Source organism: Macadamia integrifolia, chromosome 8, assembly GCF_013358625.1.
Source record: "Macadamia integrifolia cultivar HAES 741 chromosome 8, SCU_Mint_v3, whole genome shotgun sequence".
Lineage (NCBI taxonomy): Eukaryota > Viridiplantae > Streptophyta > Magnoliopsida > Proteales > Proteaceae > Macadamia > Macadamia integrifolia.
This window is the reverse complement of record NC_056564.1, coordinates 3,380,546-3,401,520: the sequence shown is the minus strand read 5'-3', so window position 1 is coordinate 3,401,520 and position 20,975 is coordinate 3,380,546. Positions and strand designations below refer to the sequence as shown.

Below are 20,975 nucleotides of genomic sequence, written 5' to 3'. Positions count from 1 at the left end.
TAGATGATTTTTTTTTTTTTTTTAATTCTACTATTTTACTAGACACTAATAAAGTTAATGACCACCTACTCTTATAGACACTTATCTACTCACATATGTATATAATAGTATTTAATCCCACAACCTTCTTCCTTGGGCATGGACTTTTTAAGCTGAAGTTATCATCATTAGACTAAGCTAGTATTCGTTTGAGGATGACAACAACATATATGAGAAAAATGCCAACACAAGAGGGATGAGTTAGTGTGTGCACGGAGACGCTGTGCACCAATCTGAATTTTCTATCCACGTGATGATGTGAGGTGCCTCCCCACATAATCATACCAAGAAACTGAAATCACCTTATTTATGGTTGTTTCAATTATGATGATTTGTCACGATCATAAAATGCTTTTATTTGAAATCCAACGGAGTAACTCAGTTAGCAAGGACCAATACTTCACATTAATAAGAGGTTGTGAGCATGATTTTAAGTATTAGAAGGTTTTGCCCTCGATTTAAATATAAAAGAGGGGTGAGGAAACCTTGTCCACTTATGTGGCCATTGTGTCAATGTGCAGACCAATGAAAAATCCCAAAAAAATATCTAGGAGAGGGATAGTGTCATTTTTTTGTGCCCCACCTATATCGGGACATAGAACAATGCAATTCTTTTTTCCAAAAAAATTAAGAAATGGATTTTTTTTAACAGATTTGCCTCTAACAAGAACCATTCTACTGATAAAGGATTTGACAGGTATTGGCCTGATATTGATATGGATTGATCAATTTGTTCAATCTAATACTGATATTTTTAAGTCATAAGTTAAACTCTCTTGGGGCCTATGAAAAAACCGCTTCCGTTTTCCACAAATCAGTAAAATTATGATTGTAGCCCAATGTGTGTGTGTGTGTGTGTGTGTGTGTGTGAGAGAGAGAGAGAGAGAGAGAGAGAGAGAGTGTGTTCATAGTTTTTTTTGGGTGAATAAATAATTCATTACCAAGACAAAGAAAATACTTACAAGCCCCTAAGGGGAGGGAGAAAGAAAATTAAAAAGGACTTAGCCCTCAAGAGAAGGCTAAAGTCCGAAACCACAGAGGAGTGAAGATCCCAAGAGTCTACAATATAGCAATTTCTAGGGGAAGGGAGACAAGTGATAGCAACTTTAGAGATCCTTGCTTTGACATCAGAAAATATGGAACTCCAAATATTTTCAAGAGGCCGAGAGTTGGAGGTTCATTTTTTATGATTGCACTCTATCCAAATTTGGTTGATTGAGGCACAGAAAGAAAGCTTGACAATCATATCACATATAGTCTTCCCTTGGAAGGTCATGTCCATCCAAATCCACTCTATATGAAAGGGAAGGATTCTTCTTCTGGCCGGCCAGTATTTGGATAGGACAAAAGTCCAAATGGAGCATGAAACAGTGCAGGTGAATAAAAGATGATCAATGTCTTCTGGCTCTGAGCCGCAAAATAGCAAGCTGGGGACGCTGAGATTCTTCTCTGGATGAGGAATGCTTGTATAGGAAGGCACTTCTTGAAGACCCTCCAAGTCGTGAAGCTTTGCCTTGCAATATGATGCCTGAACCAAATAAACTTGTGCCATGGAGCTGGGTCTCCATGCAATCTGATATGATCCCAAGTAGTCTTGGAACTGAAGAACCCATTTGAAGAGTGGAGCCAAAGGACTGAATCACTTCTCTGATGCCCTCCAAGATGGAGAGTAGGCAAGCTATTCCAACTCTCAACAAACTGGGGAGAGGAGTGAGTTGGGGGGGAGGGGGGGCATACTCCAAATGATAAAATGTCTGCAACTCTAGCATTCCTAGGCAGCCCCAAACTATAGATGCTACAGGCAGTGAGCACATTAGAGAGGATTCTCATCGGATGCCAAGTATCAAACCAGAGGAAGGTCGAGGAGCCATCCCCAATGCTATAGGAGATAGATCTAGAGGGAATGGTTCTGAGTGAGAATATCTTGCGCCACACCCAGGAGGAGTCTGGAGGAGAGGTCATAGACCAGAAGGAGCCCTGCTTGATAATATGCGAGTAGACCCAGTCCACCCAAATGTATTTCTTCCTGGAAACCACTTTCTGGATGAGCTTTAAGATTCCTGCATTGTTAACGTTCTTGATCTGCCTAAGACCCAAGCCCCCTTCATTTTTAGGGAGGCACATTGTGGCCTAACTGATCAGGTGAAGGAATCTAGAAGATTCACACCCTTTCTAGAGGAAGGAAGCAAAGATGGATTCCATTTTGGATATAATGGTCTTGGGTAGCCCATAGATTCCAGTCCAACAAATATAAGAAGCTTGAAGGACAGCTTTAACAAGCACTAGTCAGTCCACAAAGGATAAAACCTTTCCTTTCCAAAGGTGAAGGCATTTCCTGATGAGATCCAACATAGGAGTGCAGTGATGGGTAGTAAGCCTCCCAGGAATAAGAGGAAGCCCCAGGTACTTAACTGGTAGAGAACCCAAAGCAAACCCAGATTTCTAAAGGAGAGAGGCCTTCACGTCATCTGAGATACCTGAGAGGAAGAGGAGAGATTTCTTTTGGTTGATCTGAAGGCTAGACATCCTAGAAAAGAGATCTATGCAATGTATAGTAGCATCTAAGGAGGGGCCATCCGCTTTGGAGAATATCATCAAATCATCGACGAAGGTAAGATGGGTCAACTTGAGAGCTCTGCAATTGGGAATGAGGGAGATGAGCTTTTGATCAGTGGCCAGCTATAAATTTCTAGAGAGAACTTCCATAGCAAGGCAGAAGATGTAAGGCGAAAGGGGACATCCTTGCCTAATACCGGCTGAGGGAGAGAAGAAGTTTGTCGGACTGTCATTAACCAAAACAGAAAACTTGGGAGAAGCAATGCAATGGACAATCCAGTTGGTGAAAGCAGGCCCATTTAAGTGAGAACCGAGATGATAAAATTCCACCGAAGAGAATCAAAAGCCTTATGGATGTCAATCTTCATAAGAATGATAGGATAATGGTCTTTTCTGTCAAACCCTCAAACAATCTCATGGTAAAGAAGGATGTTATCACCAATGCTTCTTCCAGGGATGAAAGCTGACTGGTTCTTGCTAACAAGGGAATTGACCACATTCTTGATCCGAATGGCAAGGATTTTGACGATGAACTTGTATAGAATGTTGCAAAGGGATAATGGCCTAAAATCATCCATAGAGCTTGCTCCATCATTCTTAGGAATAAGATAGAGGAAAGTGTGACTAATACCCTTGACCTGGCTCGGGATGAAGAAGAAGCTTTTGATAGTTTTAATCAAATCCTCTCTGATAATATCCCATGCTGAGGTGAAAAAACCCATACTAAACCCATTCGGACCCGATGCTTTACCAGTTTTGTGAGAGAAAATTGCCTTAGTGATTTCCTGGGGTAGACCAAAGCATTTGAGCCATATTGGAAGGAATGAACTTGTTGATGAGTCCAACAGGAATGGCGGCTGCCGGAATAGAGGGGGGATTGAACAACTTCTTTAAATGATCCACTGCCACCTCTTTAATCTCTTCAACTTTGTCCACTTGAACACCCTCAGAATTAGTAAGCTTGAAAACGGAGATGAAGTTGTTCCTTGCTTTGAGAGATCGATGGAAATAGGAAGAATTAGAGTCCCCTAGCTCCAAGTAATTAATTATGGATTTTTGCTTCAGGAAGCTTTCCTCACTAGCCAATAAGGAGGCAAGCTTTGCAGATTTAGTTTTCTCCTCCTCAGCCAGGGAAACATTCAGGTGATCAGCTTGTGACTAAATCTAAATGGAAGTGAGCTTGTTCCTGCAATCAGCAACAAGAGAAGAAATGTTCTCAAAAGTATTAGTATTCCAATACTTAAGAGCTTCTTTGACATTTTTTAACTTCCTGGCCAAGACAATAAGAGGGGTGGAGTGGGATAGGAAAGGCTTATCCTAAGCTGATTGAACAAGGCAAAAGAAATCAGGGTGAGAGGACCACATGTTAGAATATTTGAAAGGTTTTGGACCAAATGAGGTCAAGGACTGAATGAGAAGCAAAATGTGGCTATGGTCTGAAGTGGTGGGCGGCTCAAAGGTGGCATGAGAGAAAGGGAAGATGGAAAGCTAAGCTTCATTTACTAACATCCGGTCAAGCTTACAGATAATACGATCAAAGCATGATCTTCTGTTGTTCCAAGTAAAATTAATACCAGACCAACAAAGGTCATCCACATCCAAATCCTCAATGCACTCATTAAAAGCGTCAATGCTTCCCAAATTCAGATGACCCCCTCCTTGCTTTTCATGGGCAGAACAAACCACATTGAAATCCCCACAAATACCCCAAGGCCCAGACCCAACCTGGCCACCAAGTCTGCGTAAGTCAGCCCAAAGAGTGCTCCTGTCCAACAAACGATTAGAAGCATAGACGGCGGAGAAGAGGAAAGAGAAGCTACACGCAGTGTCAGAAATATTTAGGTGACAAAACTGGAAGGAGGAGGAAACGAGAGTGATAGAGAGTTTGGAAGCATCCCAAAGAAACCAGATTCTACCATTTGGGTTCTTGGAGTGGTTTGTAAGAGAGGACCAGCCAGAGGCAATGGATGCAGCAACACGGGAGAAAGAGGCCTCTTTAATGTGAGTTTCCAATAGGCAACAAAAACTAGGATGATAATCTTTCATAAGCAACCGGACAGCCGCTTACTTATGGGGGGAATTCAAGCCCCTAAGATTCCAGACCAGGCTGTGAGGCATCAGGCACTAGTGAAGGGAGGCTTCTCGTGCTCCAAAGGATTGGAGCAGGCACGAACAACTTTAGGTCTGGAACTGTGTCACCAACAATAAGACAAAGGGGGGTCGGGGTCACCATGAGCAAGGAGCAACTTGGAAGTTGGAGGCCGAGAGGCCAAGACATTCAAACATTTGGCAGACCTGTTGGGCAGGGAAGAAAGATTAACGGAGGAGTTCTGGGTCAGGTTCAAGGAAAAGGATTTGGTGGAAGGAGAAAGGCCAGGGGTGGAGATGATGGGCTGGTTTCCAAGGGTAGGAGAAAGGGCCTAGGCTGGGCCAGAAGGGGAACAAACTAAGCCAGAGAGGTGGGCCGATCCAGAGGGGGATTTAAGATGTGAGGGGCGATAGCTAGATGGGCCAACTGCCAGGCCCAAGGATCCAGAGTTCACTAGCCCAGCAGTGGAAGGCGAGGAGGGGCAGTGGCCTATAATCGACAGAGGGTCTTCAACATAAAAGGGGGCATGAGAGGCATCGAGAGGCTCAGACGCAGGTGAGATTTCCATTGGGTGATCAGACTCGTCAGAGGGAGAGCCATCACCATTAGACTCACTTGGAGAGGATTCACAATTCGAGGAATCATCGTTAGAGGAAGAATCTCTGGAGGCTCTGTCATCAGAGGATGAAGCAGAGGTGGAAGAGCCCTCTTCGGATGAAACAACTTTGGTCGATTCGACAGAAATAGGTATGGATTCCAGAGGCTCAAGGGGAGGGACATCGACAGCGACTGGATAGGCCAAGTTGACAAAGACCTCCAAATCCACCTGCAACATCGAGGACCTGTTGTGACTAATGGGCAAAGGATCACGCTGGATCGACGGGGCCAGGAAGACATCGACAGCAATGGCAGCAGCTGGTCGTGATGGTCTTCATTGCTTAGAGAGCTGATGCCCACATCCTGGAGGGGGGAGAAAAGGTCTCTGATCAGGATCGGACATAAGGGAGTGGTCCCTTCTCAGGGAAGTCCCAACTGAAATAAGGTTCATGTGATACCCTACTTTCAAAATCTGGTTTAATTACACGGTTGACCCAGTTTAACCATGCAGGACCCTGGTTTAATTACACGGTTCCTTATAGACTATGATGGCAAGGGTGACTTTGAATACAGGTTAGCCAGACAAGTCCGAGTCAGTGCCAGAGGAGACGGGTGTACCCAAGCCGTGTACATGCACGTATCATAAGGCCATGTACGGATAATGCTGGTATATAGTCGTATCCTAAAGTGTATACGTATAATATACTTTGTGCCGAGAGTAAAATACATGCCGAGAGTCGAATTCCATTGAAACCTCACTTGTTGGATCAATAGGTGGACGGTCACAGGCGGGCAAATCCGCCCACCTGAGTGACCCACCCATATGGTTACTAGATATTCTCTAAGTATAAATAGTACTTATTGTGTTTCTCCTTTTCCCATTTAATGCATTAAGGAGTTGGTGAGAAGAGTAAAGAGGAGAGAGAAAAGAAAGGAAGAAAAGAGAACGAAGAAGAAGAAAGGGAAAGAAAGAGGAGGAATAAATGGTTTTAAGCGACGCCGAGGTTTGATCTTCTCATTCCGACACCGAAAAGGTGATCCCCAACACGAGGCCTATGATATGAGATGAGCGAAAGCTACACTTCTTAAACTTTCACCAAACCCCATGTGAAACCCTTGATTTGGGTAGAGTTCCTTGAGATCTTGTAAATCCCACTTGAGATGACGAATCTAAGGTTTAATAGATGGTCTATGTGTTGATTTTGAAAGGTTTAACGAAGTGTTTACAAGATTTGAGAAGCATTGGTGATTTCTTGAGCTAAGAGGTGATTTGGGGTTTTGGAAGAGTTCTTGAGCAAAGAAAGTAAGATGGTTTTTCAATCCTTAAATCTAACTTAGATCTAGGTTAGAATCATCTTATAAGACCTTAGATGTGTGAAAAATATGATTGGAACAACCCCATTTGATTTCCCCAAGATTGGGGAACGTTTCAAGGAAGAAAGCAGATTTTTGCCCCCACAGGTGGGCGAGGACCGGCAGGCGAAGCTGCCCGCCTGAGGGGGCAGCACCTCGGTTCCCACTAGTGGGTGGGGATCGACGGGCAAACTCGCCCTCCTGAGGGTGCCCACCGGTTGGACCGGTGGGAAAATCTTGCCCGCTTGAGAAGACCGGCGGGCAAAGACCGGTGGGTGAAGACAGGCGGGTTGTCTGGCCCACCTGTTGGCCCCCCAACAAGATTTTTGAGTCCAAATGGGCCCAAAACGGACGGACAACCTTTTTTTATGATTTTAAATATGATTTAAACATCAAATCTCGTTAGTTTTAACCCCAAAGTGGTGAAATACTAACTTCATTCACTTATGATAGGTTTCACTAGAAACTTACGTTTCTCGCACCGGATCTCACCCGCACCGTGCGTGAGTTTTTGTACACAACAAGTGGGGAGAGGAAATTTGACCTTATTTTAAGGCTTGTTTTGCACCATTAAATTATATCTAGACTAGCCATATCATCATGCAAATTATGTGTAGATTAGTCATCCTCGTATGCCATTCGTGTGCATTTGCTTGTGCATTCTAAATTAATGATTTATGATATGTGTGTTGTGCCTTACATTCTCAATGTTAAATGATTGATGTGCTTATGTGGTGAGTGATTGGATTACTGTGCATGATGCATTATTAGACTAGACGGCGTAGTCGGCTTGAAAACGAGTGCATTGGTGGCCCGTGGTATGGGACGTGATGATACTATGCAATCGTACTTTGTCATATAGGAGCATGCGGTTTAGGATTTTCATTCATTGTGATACGATCCTTCCCAACAAGGGTTGAGGTGTTGGGTTATCACTTAGAGGGAAGCAGTGGTCGCGATTGTCGGGTCATTGTGGCGGTTAGACATACATCTGGCTGGTCATTAGGACAATCGGCAACCTTAGTGGTATAATCAAAATGGCCAATCGTACTGCTTTTAAATTGCTGGAGTTAGCATCTTTACTTTTCTGCCATTTACTTTTATGTTAAAAGCCGGTGGCAACATGCTTTACTTTTTTGAGTACTCATGGTGGGATGGAGTTCGCGACTCTTATCCGGGGCATACACACACTGTGGTTGTAAGTAGCACAAAACCAAAGACTTAGTAATGTTGTTTAGGTGTATAAGATTTAAAATGAATTGCATAGCATATAGTGCATATGGATGTGATTGTTGTGTGGTCCTTCTTTTCACTTATTGAGCTAGTGAGCTCATCCCACATACGCACATCTTTTAGATGATTTTGCAGGTCACCCGCCTGAAGATCAGGAGTCGAGCTCCACTGTCGAGTTTTCTAATGAGGATTGGTGGGTCCCTGAGGAGTATGAGCACGGTGCTAATTGCACGTGCGAGGGCTGTGCTGCGGGACTGCAGTAATGACACCGTACAGGATTTTAATTTTTGATTCTTTTGATGACCTCCCCTTTTGTGTACTTGAAACGTAAATTGTTATTCTTTTTGTGTAAATATCATGCTTGCGGGCCCACATGTACGTAGCTATATACTATAATTTGGGTATCAAGTATATTAGGGATATTTACAGGTAATTTAAGTCTTCTGCTGAACTTTTGAACACTTATCTTAGATGTGGGTATGCTGTGGTGGGGTATTGTATCAGATGATCCTGGCAGGTTTGGGTTAATCGGAGTTAACCCGGTCACCGGTCCGGTTCTGTGTGAACGGAGTGTGACAGTTCACATCATCGGCAGAGGACGAGGGCCTAGGAAGGCAGACGGCTGTATTGTGACTAAAGACCTTGCAGCTTAAGTAACGAGGGGGTCTCCAATCATAACAAACGGATTGTTGGAAGGTAAACGCATCTCCATCTTGGACAGAGATAGAGGAAGGGAGCGTTGCAGAGGCTGAAACTTCCACACAGATGCGCGCATAAGCAAGCCGATCTTTGCAGCATGTGCGAAATCGAAACAAATCGACTATCCGAGAACCAACACCACAGTGCTCAGTCCATCGGAGCACCAGAAGTGCAGGGGAAGACCAGGTAGGGAAACCCAAAGCTAGATGGTAGAGTAATCTACCTGGTTGAGAAACAATCGGCGGTGCCAGGATCGAAGGAAGATGGGATTCTGCCCCACACGCCAAGGGCCACCCTCAAGGCAACGGACTTTTCTCTCTCATCGGAAAATTTGAACAAGAAGAATCTGTGATCTATAAGAAAAATGTCCACAGAGCCCGAAGGCTTCCATTGCTTAAGGAGAGAGGATTTCACCAAAAGGAACGGAGGTCACTTCCCCAAGAAGTGGCCAACAAGCGATGAGGACCACCTGGAAGCTTCATCATCAAGCAGGCCCTCAGGGCATTTGGCAATGAGAGATTCACCAAGTATGGCAGGGGGGATAAATTGCAAGGGGAGTCCTCCAGCAGAGGGGGAGGCAAAAGTCGGAGGAGGAGAGCTCCAAGCATTTTGTAGCAAGAGAGAGGAAGAGAGGGAGGGTGGAGGGTGGAGGGTGGAGGGTGGAGGGTAGAGGGTGGGGGAAAGAGGACTCAAAAACGGTAGGAGAATACGTAGTTAGCAGAATCCCGTCCGGGGGGAGGGCCATGGCAGGGGACTCTCAGGGCATTTGAAAAAGTGGATTAGGATCCAAAAAATGATCGTATCGTTTGAGAGTTACCACCTGTGCCACAAATGTATGAAACACTCAGAGAGTGTTCACAATTGTGTCCTGCTGGAGATAGGGGTGGTCTTGAATGAGGCTTTTAAGCCAAACAATTCCATAAGGATGAAGCCATGGAGGAAAGGGAGGGGCCAGTTATAGGATCAAAATCCTCTGTTTTTCTCATCCATGTTTTTTCTTGTTTTACTACCTGCAGAACATGACACGTGGACAATAGAGGATCCAACGGTCAAGGTTGGGTGAGGATTATTACATCCGGTGCGTTGGTCTTAAAGTTGTCCACGTGTCGTGTTCTGCAGGTAGCAAAACAAAGAAAAATATGAATAAGAAAAACAGAGGATTATTTTCCCCAGTTATACGCGTTCACAGTTTCGTTCTCATGAGGCTTGTCTCTCTCTCTCTCTCTCTCTCTCTCTCTCTCTCTCTCTCTCTCTCTCTCTCTCTCTCTCTCTCTGTGGCTTGGAGGAAAAAAGTAGAGATATATGAGCGTCATTCACCTGAATAATAATGAGGCAGCAGAACTACTTTGGTATTTAATTTTAAACTCTCACCATGCCAATCTGCTCCCTACCTCTTCCCTCCTCTTTGGGCCTTAAAAGTTAAAAGCCCTTAACCATCGAGAGAGAGAGAGAGAGAGAGAGAGAGAGAGAGAGAGAGAGAGATATTCTCCTCTTACGTACGTCCCAAACGAGTAATTGCTTCCATAGTTGTCAATCGTGAGAATGGTGTGTGGCGTGGAGTCTTTAATTAACTCTAAACTGTGATCTCCACGGTTGGTCGGTCGGTTGGTTGTTTGGTATACACGCACTTGTGGACAAGGTTTTATAATTCATGGTATCGCTCGCCGTCAGTATTAATACAGAAATCAATACCGATATCTGTTATGTATCGAGCAAAAGATGCCACAGGCATGGGGCGATCTCTCTTACCAGTTCTTTCTTGATTTAAGATGTTTACGTGACGATTAGGCACGACGGTTAGTTATCTTATTATTAATCCTAAGTAACTGTAAATTTTAATTATCATGTAGTGTTTTAGTGGAGGTAGGAAGTTATTTTAATTAACACAATAATAATAATATCGTGGCAATGTAATCATCGTGAGAAGGGAAGTTATGTAACCATAGATGTATACTATAAATTAGTAGAAGTTTAATAAAAAAAAAAGTTTTGAACTAAATCAAACTCTATGAGTTAAGGTAGACTTTCTTATCTAAGCCAGACCTCAGACTTTGTCCGTAAACCACCCTTTATTTTTTTTTATAATTTCTCTTGTCACCCTTATTTTTTTTCTCTAATTTCATCTACTATTTTATTTTCTTTTAATTTATTTCCCCCTCCCTTTCTCGCACGTAACAATATCATTACGGGTCAATCATATCAGGTTGATTCTAATTAAAAACCGGAAAGCATGAGGGCTTGTGGAGATGGCTCCCAACTCCAAAGAGTAGAGAAGAGTTGAACTCAGGTTCTCTCCCCTTCTTGAGGCATGCATGGTCCCTGCTTATTACCTAATGCTACCCTTTAGGTCATTACGGCAACACAATGCCTTCACAGTGAGTCACCTCGTTCAACAAATTGTTTATCCTGGAAAGTGATTTTGTCGTTGTCGATGTAACTCATCACGGGTTGCTTCCTTTCCTTACACTGAGTATGACCCAGGACCCAGGACCCAGGACCCAGGACCCAGGACCCTTAAACTTTATGGTCTGGATTTACTGATGGAGGCCTAAAAATAGTGGGGAAATATCTCTGATCTCTGTCTCTCTCTGAACCGTATGTATGAAGACGATGCATTACTAAACGAAAGCATATATTTGTCAACTACCTGGGTGTGCTGGGTTTGGTGCTCCACCGACGATGATTCCTTCCTTCGCTATCGTCCCTTGCACAGGCCGACAATGTCACTGGGGTATGCCCTTTCATCTTCTTCGTCTCCATCTTACAGACTTTCAGTAAAACTATTAACAGATCATCGTCATAGGGGCAGAGAGTGACAGAAGGAGTGCAGGAGAGAGAGATGACAGATGTGAAGGGTGCAGGAGACATACATACACTTGGCAAATTAACCAACCAAACACCCAAGCGTGACGTGGGGAAAGAAACAACTCCACTGCCTCCATGCACTGTTGAGCCATGTGGCAACAGTCAAGACTGTCAGATTATGAAACGCAATAAATGGCCGCTTAAATGAATTGATTTGTCATAGACAGACAGAGAGAGGTTGATGGTGATATATAGATGGACCGAGGGATGGGGAGTGAAGAATAGCGCAAAATCTGTGTCTGGTCTGCCCTGGTTGTCGTCTGTTGTCGCTCTCTTTTTCTCTCTCTAAATGGTGGTTGTGATGTCGGTGTAGCAGTCATATTTCATAACAGTACGGTAAAATATATATATCTAGTAGTTGCAGTAGTGTCCCATTGATCTTTTGATCCCAATTTCCAACTCCCTAGTGTGCTTTGAGCGTCTCCACAGAAATGCAGACGATGACAACTCCACATATATGAAAAAAATGCCATAGGATGAATGACTATGTTATGATATTCTCCTACATTTAATCTTTTACATCTCTTTCTTCTCTTCATGCTTTCAATACCTACATTAACTTTATTTTATATATATATATATATCAGTCCTATTCTATCCTATTCTGTGGGGCCTCCTGGTAGCAATAAGCTTTCAGGTACTACATGCTATCAAGTGCGTTAGGCACTTCTTTTCATCTCGCAACCTATTAATTTTTTTCCAAATTGGCCAGTTAATATTAAATTTTATATGCAATTTTCTTCTAAGTGGATTCCTTTTTTTAGCTAAAAATAACTGCAGCAACATATAATTGAATGGGATAGGTATGGAAATGCAATGGTCTAGGCTGTCCAGTGTAACAAATATATATACCGAGAAGCTTTCCCATGCCCTTCACCATATAACACACAACATGGAAAACAACCAAACATAGCTATTATGTGATTAATTAGTTCCCTTCATAGCTTCTTTGGTTTTCTAACTATGTTAATGTCATGCTCTCATATAAGGGTGCGACCGTCCGAGTTTGTTTGGCCGGGCAAGCCTGAACCTGCCTTGACCCTGATGGGCCTAGGTTGGGATTTTCAGCCTGTGCGGTTAGGCTAGGGATGAGAATTTAAGATTTGGGGTTGGGCTGAGATAGGCCCAGGCCCAGGCCACAGTTGGAGCCTGGCTTGACCCTGTAGCAATTATACCTAATTTACATAATTTTTTATATATAAATATGTAAAATAGAGTAATACATCATTTACATCATACAAAGGGTTTGCTAGGGTCAATCAGAGTCGATCCAACCCAGCTTGGCCCAACCAGGGAACATTAAGGGTTGGGCTGGATTGGGCAAGGGTTTTATAAAACCAGCTCAGTCTGGCCCAAATGCACCTCTTACATATGTAAAATTTCAACCCAATCAAACTTTCTTAAAGTTCCCACAAGTCAAAAAAGTGATTACAAAGTATAGGTTACTGGGCCTTAGCTTCAAATGTATACAAATTCCAGCCCTTACACTAAGCTCTGGCGTGGACCGAACCAAAGCCCGATGGTTCAGGAGGGGTCCAGGAATCCCAGCGAGAGGTTGGGCTGGGACTGATGTACCCCAGGCTAGGACTAGGCCTTTAAAGACTCGAACCCAAGCCAGCACAGTTGCACCTTTAAATGCAATAGAATGGGTTTGGGATGGGTTGGACCCACTCATGCATGTCCAATTCTGTATGGATTAGTTTATATCGTCTGATCCAAGTGGCAAATTGTTTTGTATTTCAATTTCTTCATTTCTTAAAGCTCTCTTGACAGATCAAACACTACCAAAAAAGACGATGACTTAGAGAAGGGAGTAAGACAGTAGGAGAATCAAAGCGAGTACAATTAAAGATAGGCTCTTGAATATGGATGCAATTTAGGGCAGCACAGATGGCCCACAGAGAAACCATAGATGGGAATAGGAAGCTTGCTAGCGAGGCAATGCCGTGACACCACATTACCACAACCCTCAAACCAACAAGGGTCTGAGATATGTTTTGGAGTTGAGACTTAACTAAGCGCATCCCATGAAAGCTCAACAATAAGGGAAGAAGACAACATAATTCTAATAGTCTAAGAAGTAAGAAGAGAGCTCATCGAGTCAAGTGTTTTAACCAAATTTACTTTTACCTAAATAATGATGGTCTGATGCTTCAAGACCCATTAGGGCAAGAAAAAACCTTATTGATGGTCCAACCTCCATGACCCTGTGGCTAGCCAAAATCGGAATTCGAAATTGCATCCATATCCGTTTCGGACAAAAGGTATCTAGATTAAAATCCAAATTATTTGGATAATAATCATCAGATCTGAATAAATAATCAATAAATGATTTGGAATGTTCTTGAAGTTTAGACAGATTTTAGAGAATGGGGAAAAGAAATAAGACAACTTAGAAAGATGGATTAAGAGCAAATTGTATTCATTGGGAGGAGAAAAGTTCGGATTATACGGGTTAACGAGTAAACGGATGGTTGAAAATCCAAATTTGATCCGCATTTGTATCCGTTTAAGGGTACCCATATCTGGTTAGAAAATATCAGGATTCTTACCTGATCCAATCCAAATTTGATCCTAATCTGATCCATTTACATCCATCCCTACCTGTTAGGTAAGAAGAAAAAGCTTCTATACACCACCTTGAACTCGCTAATCATACAAGCTCATTTTGCAAACCAAGGCTGTGATTGATATGAATTCTCGGAATCGATTCTGATCACGAACATATTCTAAAACTCCACTTATCTCAATTTTCATCTCAATTTTCTCGTTTCAGAATACATTCTAGATCCAAGATCGATTAGGAGAATGGATACCAAACACACGCACTATTTGAAAAAATGGTGCGTAATATACGTTGGGCCCAAGTGCTTCTAAGCACATGAAACAATTGCATGACAAACATGTGCACCACAGTCCAGAATCCAGATGCTCTGCTAAATAATAAAGGCAATGCTAAGTACTAGTGGCACTTATCTTCCAGGCCCATGCAGACCCACTTACAGCATATCTTTTGCAAAGGATGGGCACTGCCTGCACAGCTGTGAAACTTCAATCATGAAGTACTGAAAATGTATTGTACCGTGGCCACTCCTCCATGTCTTACGCTCAGGAACTCAGAGGAGCTCCACCCTTTCACCAATAGTTCGGAGTGCATTATCTGGCTGTTTGATCATTACCCATATCATTCCCTGCGGATACGGATACAGATTGACCCTATTCCGGTACAAAAGATTCATGAAACCAATGGATCGACTTGCACACGGAAAGGATCTAATATGAATTCCTTTTATGATAACAAAATCAACTGCCAAAAAGAAGAATTCCCAAAAATTAAAGGAACAAAAGAAGACATTTCAACAACTAATACCTAAACCTAAGCACATACACCTACTATCTATAATTTCCCTAATGCCACTAACCTCTTTCTCTCTAACTTTCAGACTTGGTCGTCTACCTTTCTTTTTCCTCTGTTTTTAACTCAAGCGCTAAGAATTTGGTCATCCATTTTGCTCCTATCCTCGTTTTCCTCCCCATTATATATACAAAAAACCAAAGAACAAACAAATTCACTGACTAAAGAAGAACCCACAAAAGGGGAAAAGAAGAAAAATTGAGAACTTCTCCTGGCAGGTCCGGAGGCTTGGTGCATACTTCCTTTTCCGCCTCAGATGTAATCAAGCGAAGGGTTGTTATTGGGCACCAATTCTGGTGTCGCTGGAGTAGTTGCAGGCGAGAAGGATGACTGGTTGGTAGCCTTGATCCTCATCTCTATCACCTTCTTGTGGGAGTTGGAGTGCAACGACGACACGAACGTTGGGCTGGCTGCGGGCCTGTATTCTGGGAAGAGCCGGCCGGACTTGTATCTGACGCCGCATGCATTGCAGAGGGTCTTGGGGCCCAACGGTCCCGCTCTCCACTGGGGGGTCTTTGTTATCTCGCAATGCAAGCATTTCCTAACGGCAGCCGCTGGCTGAGGGGGCTGATCCGTGGCACCTGCAGAACCTGAGGATGCCGGATATGGTAGCAGCTTCTTCTTTTTCTTCTTCTTCGTCTGCTGCTGGTGATGGTGGTCCGTCTCCGAAGCAAAAGTCGGAATAAAATCATTGGGTTCGAAATGCATCTTGTTCACAAGAAAGGACTCCGCGTAATTGTCTAGTTCGGAAGCGGATTCTAAGGTGGAGAAGGGATAGGGGTCCTCAGTGGCAGAGGAGGTCGGGGAGATGAGGGAGATGTGTGGACGAGGGTTGAAGGTAGCAGGGCGTGGGCGCTTGCTCCGAGCACGTCCTGGCACTAACATCTCGGGACTGAGAGGCATGGTCCTGAAACCACCACTACTATTTCCACTCCCAATACCGTTCCCGCCTGCGCTGGAGCTACTGCTCTCCAGAACAGAGACTGGGCTGGACGTCTGGAACTGATGAGAGTCTTTGTTGCCCTTGTCATTGTTGCTACTGTTCTCGTTGTTGATGACGTTGCCGCCGATGGAGGACGAGTCTGTTTCGACGATAATACTCCCGGCAGAAAACGAATCTTCGACGAAATTGGACAACCATTCCAGCTGAGCAATATCTTCATACTGGGGAAGAAAGCACATAGAAAGAAACAAGACCATCAGTCGAGCTCTGGAGGGGGAAAGAAGTATATTAATGGGAATTAAGAAATCGGGAGGTAAGAATCACGCGAATGTTACTATAAGAATAAGCTAGGGGGAAAGAAGATTGCATACGTACTAATATATCATTTGGAAAAGAAATAAACTCACCGGAACAGACAGCTCTGTGGGAAGTTCAGTAGTGGTGGTGACGCCATTTTTGCCGGAGATAACGGAGGCAGTAGGACCTGCCAAAGCGTCTGCCATAGGAGGCCAACAAGTACCTTGGAAACCGTTGCATTCCCCTCCAAAATCACCACCACCAACACCCTCGACGTCCTCCATAGGAAAATCCAACAAATCGTCGATGTGGTCGAAGAAATCCCCGCATAGGTCATTGTCTAGATCATCTATAAATCCCGACCCAATCATCTTTGTCTTTCTCACTGGTAGAGTACATATCATCACAAACCCAACAAATAATTAGAACTTCCTTCCAAAATCTACACACACACACACAGACTAAGCAGGTTTTTAGGATTCGGTAGCGTATCGGCCGAGGTTTAAAAGCCTGTACTTAATACCCCGTTTAGAATTCAAACTTCAAAGGTAGTTCGGACTTCGGACTTCGGAGTTCGGACTTCGGACTTCGGCCTTCGGGTTTGGATAGTAGCTACTTGTCACAGTCAAGTGAGTCCATAGGTAAGAGGCAACGGAACACTGTGGGACCCAGTAGGGGAGTGGGAGTGGGAGTGGAGGTGGTGAATTAAATTGGAAGCAAAAACAATTACTGTTGGCCACCGACAAAAAGCCCGTGTGCAGAGCTGATACAGTGTGTCCAGTAAAACTAAGAAAAGTGGGGCCATTAAATGATGATATTAACAACCAAGTAGGCCCTACACGGAAGATGTGTATGTGGCCACGCTAACAAACAACCTCAACCATCGGATGGAGACCCTCCATCTTTTGAGTCTGGTACGGACCAACCAAAGCTTCTTCCATTCGTTTTCATTCGGATTCTGGAACCCAAATTTACTTTCTATTTATATTCTACGAAGATCACTGCCCTCGATAAGATGAAACCAAAATAACGCAAAATAAATCCGGAAAGAGGGAAAAAAAAAACGCAAACGGCGCAGGTTAACGACCGCCACCGCCCTTGTCATTATCAGGCGACAAAGGAGCGAATAGCCAATGGGTCGTGACCGGAATTTGCATCAAATCCTCCGCAGAACACGTAATTAACAAGCTGATTTCGAGAATTTAATATGTATATATGCACACTAATAATACCTTCGAAATAGAAAATGAGCACCTCGCAAGGATGATGGTCTCTCCTTAAGATTCTTCTTGGTTATTCCAGTATGGCCTGTTTGAAGTTTGAACTGACCACCAACTTGTAGAGAGAACAACTCCGAAATCCGAATCCAAACTGCGAAGAAGAATTGAAGTAAAAAAAAAAAAAGTCCTAAAGCTTTAACTTCAGTGAAATCTCGTTCAACTCCTGCAAAACAAAGAGAGCAGCAGAAATGAGAAGCAGAGCAAGTTAATTTAAAATTAAAAAAAGAAAAAATGTAACCGTTTATCTACATCACAAGGATTGCATGCATTCTCCTTTCCAAATGCAAGACGGGAGAGTCCCGCTTGAAGCACAACATAATCGCCGAAAACCCGTGGGAAATTTCTTGAAAATTTGCCAAAAATGGAAGACCGATAGATGAAAAGAAGAATGATAGCCAAACAAACACAAACCTGTTCCTAGAACCTGATTTCCCGCCCAAAACTCCGAACAGGAAACCAAACGAAACGAAGCAGAAGCCCTAGTCTTCAGCAAAAGCAATAACTCCTCAAAACTGTGCAAAATCCTCGTGAAATCAGACAATGGCGAACAAGAGGAACAGAAACAAAGCCAAAAACCTACTCCTAAACCCTAACCTGAAGGTAACTCAATCTAAAATGGAAGAAGACATGAAGCAAAAGTTAAAGGAGCAGAAGAGAAAGTTGAAGAAGGAGAAGAGACTATGTTTGAAGAGAGGAAGGGGATGAGAGAAACAGACCCTAAAAAGGGCAAGAACGTGATACGATCTCTACTTCTGGTAGGTGAGCCTCCCCCTTCATTGCTAGCTGTCTTTTACGATCCCTTCACTGTCGTGATGTTGAAGTCTTTAATACCTTTTTTTTCCCTTCTTCTCTCTCTCTCTTTCTCTCTCCTCTGGTGTCCGCAAGCAATGAACGGGTCCCACAGCCACCTCTCAGTGATCCTTTCTTCTTTTTTTTTCTATATTTAATTTCGGCACTGAAACACGGATTTGAGATTTGAGTTTTGAGTTTTGAGTTTTGAGTTTTGAGTTTGAACTTGGAAAGATTTCGCAGCAGAGGAAGTAGAAATTTGAAAATGGTGAAAAGGACGAGAAACTACAGATGGAAACGGCTCGCTCTCTCACGTTTTTTCGTGTCGGTTTTGGAGTTTTTTATTTCAACTTCAATTGTCTCTGCGTAAAACGGATTTATATGGCAGGGAAGGACAGAGTGACTTTTTGGACAATTGGACCTTTTTAACTGAAACTGTTTCCGAGGTTTTATTTTTACCGCTCTTAATGTGAAAAGTTTGAATTTGCAGTTTCAGATCAGTAAATATCAACGGAAAAGGACAAAATCAAAGACTTAGAAAGACCAAAGTACCCCTCAATCGTACTCAACTGGCTCGACCGGTTAAAGCCCAGCTCCGGTAATGGTATTTGGTAGTAGTCGGATGGGCGCCAGATTAAGATCCCTCCACATAATTAACCGACTGTTTATTGCCTAATTAGACTGTTTATGACAAGTGTATAATTTGATTGTAGCCTGATTAGCCAATTTTCTCAAATAGCATGAACCAGATTATTGGTTGATAATCAACTGAATGAATAGAGGTGATCATACCCTTAGCCTATGAGACTCGATTACCTAAATGGTGAGTAATGGATGCATATTAATGGTGCATGGCCATTACTATAAAAGTGAACAAAAGCAGATTGTGTAGATTGTTTTGACATTGATACGTCAAGTATGTATCTGTACGTATTTATTTATGTACTCTTATATCTTCGTCTCAATTTTTTCATCTTAAATTTCTTAAAATTTATTTATTTTAACTTGTCTTGATGAAGATATAATAAATCCATTTAGGATTATCTATCATGGTTTTAGGTATTAGGATTGGATGCACAATGATTGATTTCGATATCTTATTAATATCATAATGATAGTATGAAATGAGAGAGGATAAAATGATAAAAAAATCTTACTAAGTACAAATATTTTGAAGAGAGAAACGATATGATTCAATCTTATATTATCAATGAGAGGAGATTAAGTATGTCATTCTTGAGGTTAGTGACTCAACCAATAGAAAAAATGAGAGATACATACTAGAATTTTCTAAAAAGATTGGAAAAAAAATAGACATATATTAGAATATATCGCTACAAACGTTACTTATTATCATGATGAAATTTTTTTTGAGAGGTAAATTATGAAAGTTGTTATAATGGTGATCGATTAGAATTGGAAGTCTACTAGCGAAGGAATAGGATGGTCTTTGCTGGCTTTTGATTTCTTTATCCTTTATTTTATATATATATATATATTTTTTTTTCTTTTAAACTTTGCACTTTCATAGATAACTTTTTGTAAGGGCCATGAGGAAAGATGAGACAGACCACTGACCAGCACGTGCTCCAACTATGGTTGCTTCAATACTTACAACCAAAACTTCATATGCTAATGATGGTGTCAGTGGCTCAGTGCTGGTGCTGTGTACCAATCAACTTTATCCCACCTCAAAAGAAAAAAAAATTGTGATTCCAATCAGACGGCTAATGGCACACTGATAATGGGATATGATCTGCTATTTTCGCTATGCCTGGGAATGATAAGCTACATCTCAATCACAGTCACGGAATGCACATGTGTAAGGCCCCACATGATTACCAGGACTCACCTGGGCCACCACCACATGACGGGTGATAGAAGTATTTAAAACTAACTTGTTCTGCGGGCCCATACCAAGACAATCACTAAAGATGCTTTTCCCTTATATATGGTTGGTGTCTTGAGTCTTGACATGAATAATAGGAAGAGGCTTATCTGGGTCTCCGTAAATACAAGGGTCCTTGGGCCAATAACTCCCATGGTATTCTCGTAATTTCATATACAGTCAACGAACTTCTACCCAAGAGAAAAAAATTTCACCAACGGCCAATAAAAAACCTTATCTGATAAATTTTTGCGCCACTCATTTTCAAAATTCAAGGGCATTTTATGTTTAAATTTTGAATTATAATGAAATATTATATTCATAAGAGTATGTTACTTAAAATATGTGTCAATGCTGGCCAATGAAAGAGTACATATGAGAATCAACGGTGGATAAAGGCATCTTTACCCTTTGTCAGGGCATAGGGCCACCCTACTAAAGAGGACATGATTTGTTTTGTTCGATTTGACAATCTAGATTGGAATTGTTCAAGGTCGATCCCAATTCCGATTGATCCAACTCTTCGAAAACCTTGCACATGATAACCTAAATGGCATTAAAACACATATTTTGGTGCTAATCCAAGCTAGTTCCAAATTGATCTAGATCATAATCGGTCATGACAAATTCAGATCTCGATTCTATATTCTTACAATCTTAATTTAGCATTCATCTTGTATCTGTCAACCCATGAAAATGAATGGTCCATATCTGTTTTGTAAATTTCGAAAAGTCACAAACCTCTATGACATCAATAACCATTCTCAACATAAGATTCTATTTAATATAACATATTCACAATAGATTTTGAGTCTAAAAAATATATATGAAAGCAATAAAATATATTCAGAAGTAAGAAGAGAAAATAATAAAATTTAAAAAATATGTTCTAGACCTAAAATCAATCCCAACTTAAAAGAATACAGATATCG

The 20,975-nt window shown here is 42.2% G+C and overlaps 1 protein-coding gene across 4 annotated transcripts; it reads right to left on the bottom strand.

Annotated features, from left to right (window-relative positions):
- Positions 1-14,700: 14,700 nt before the first annotated feature.
- Positions 14,701-18,231, bottom strand: LOC122087271 (GATA transcription factor 8-like). 4 transcript variants are annotated; one of them, XM_042656347.1, is made up of 5 exons: positions 18,083-18,215; positions 17,778-17,878; positions 17,319-17,529; positions 16,197-16,471; positions 14,701-16,010 (listed from the first exon to the last, which is right to left on the bottom strand). In XM_042656347.1, exons 4-5 carry the CDS (start codon positions 16,455-16,457, stop codon positions 15,099-15,101), a joined length of 1,173 nt encoding a protein of 390 aa, XP_042512281.1. In that variant the 5' UTR covers positions 16,458-16,471; positions 17,319-17,529; positions 17,778-17,878; positions 18,083-18,215; the 3' UTR covers positions 14,701-15,098. The 4 variants fall into 4 exon arrangements, with proteins under 4 accessions (XP_042512281.1, XP_042512282.1, XP_042512283.1 ...); XM_042656348.1 differs by lacking the exon at positions 17,778-17,878 and having other exon boundaries at positions 18,083-18,231; XM_042656349.1 differs by having other exon boundaries at positions 17,341-17,529; positions 17,778-18,168.
- Between the last annotated feature and the right edge of the window lie 2,744 nt (positions 18,232-20,975).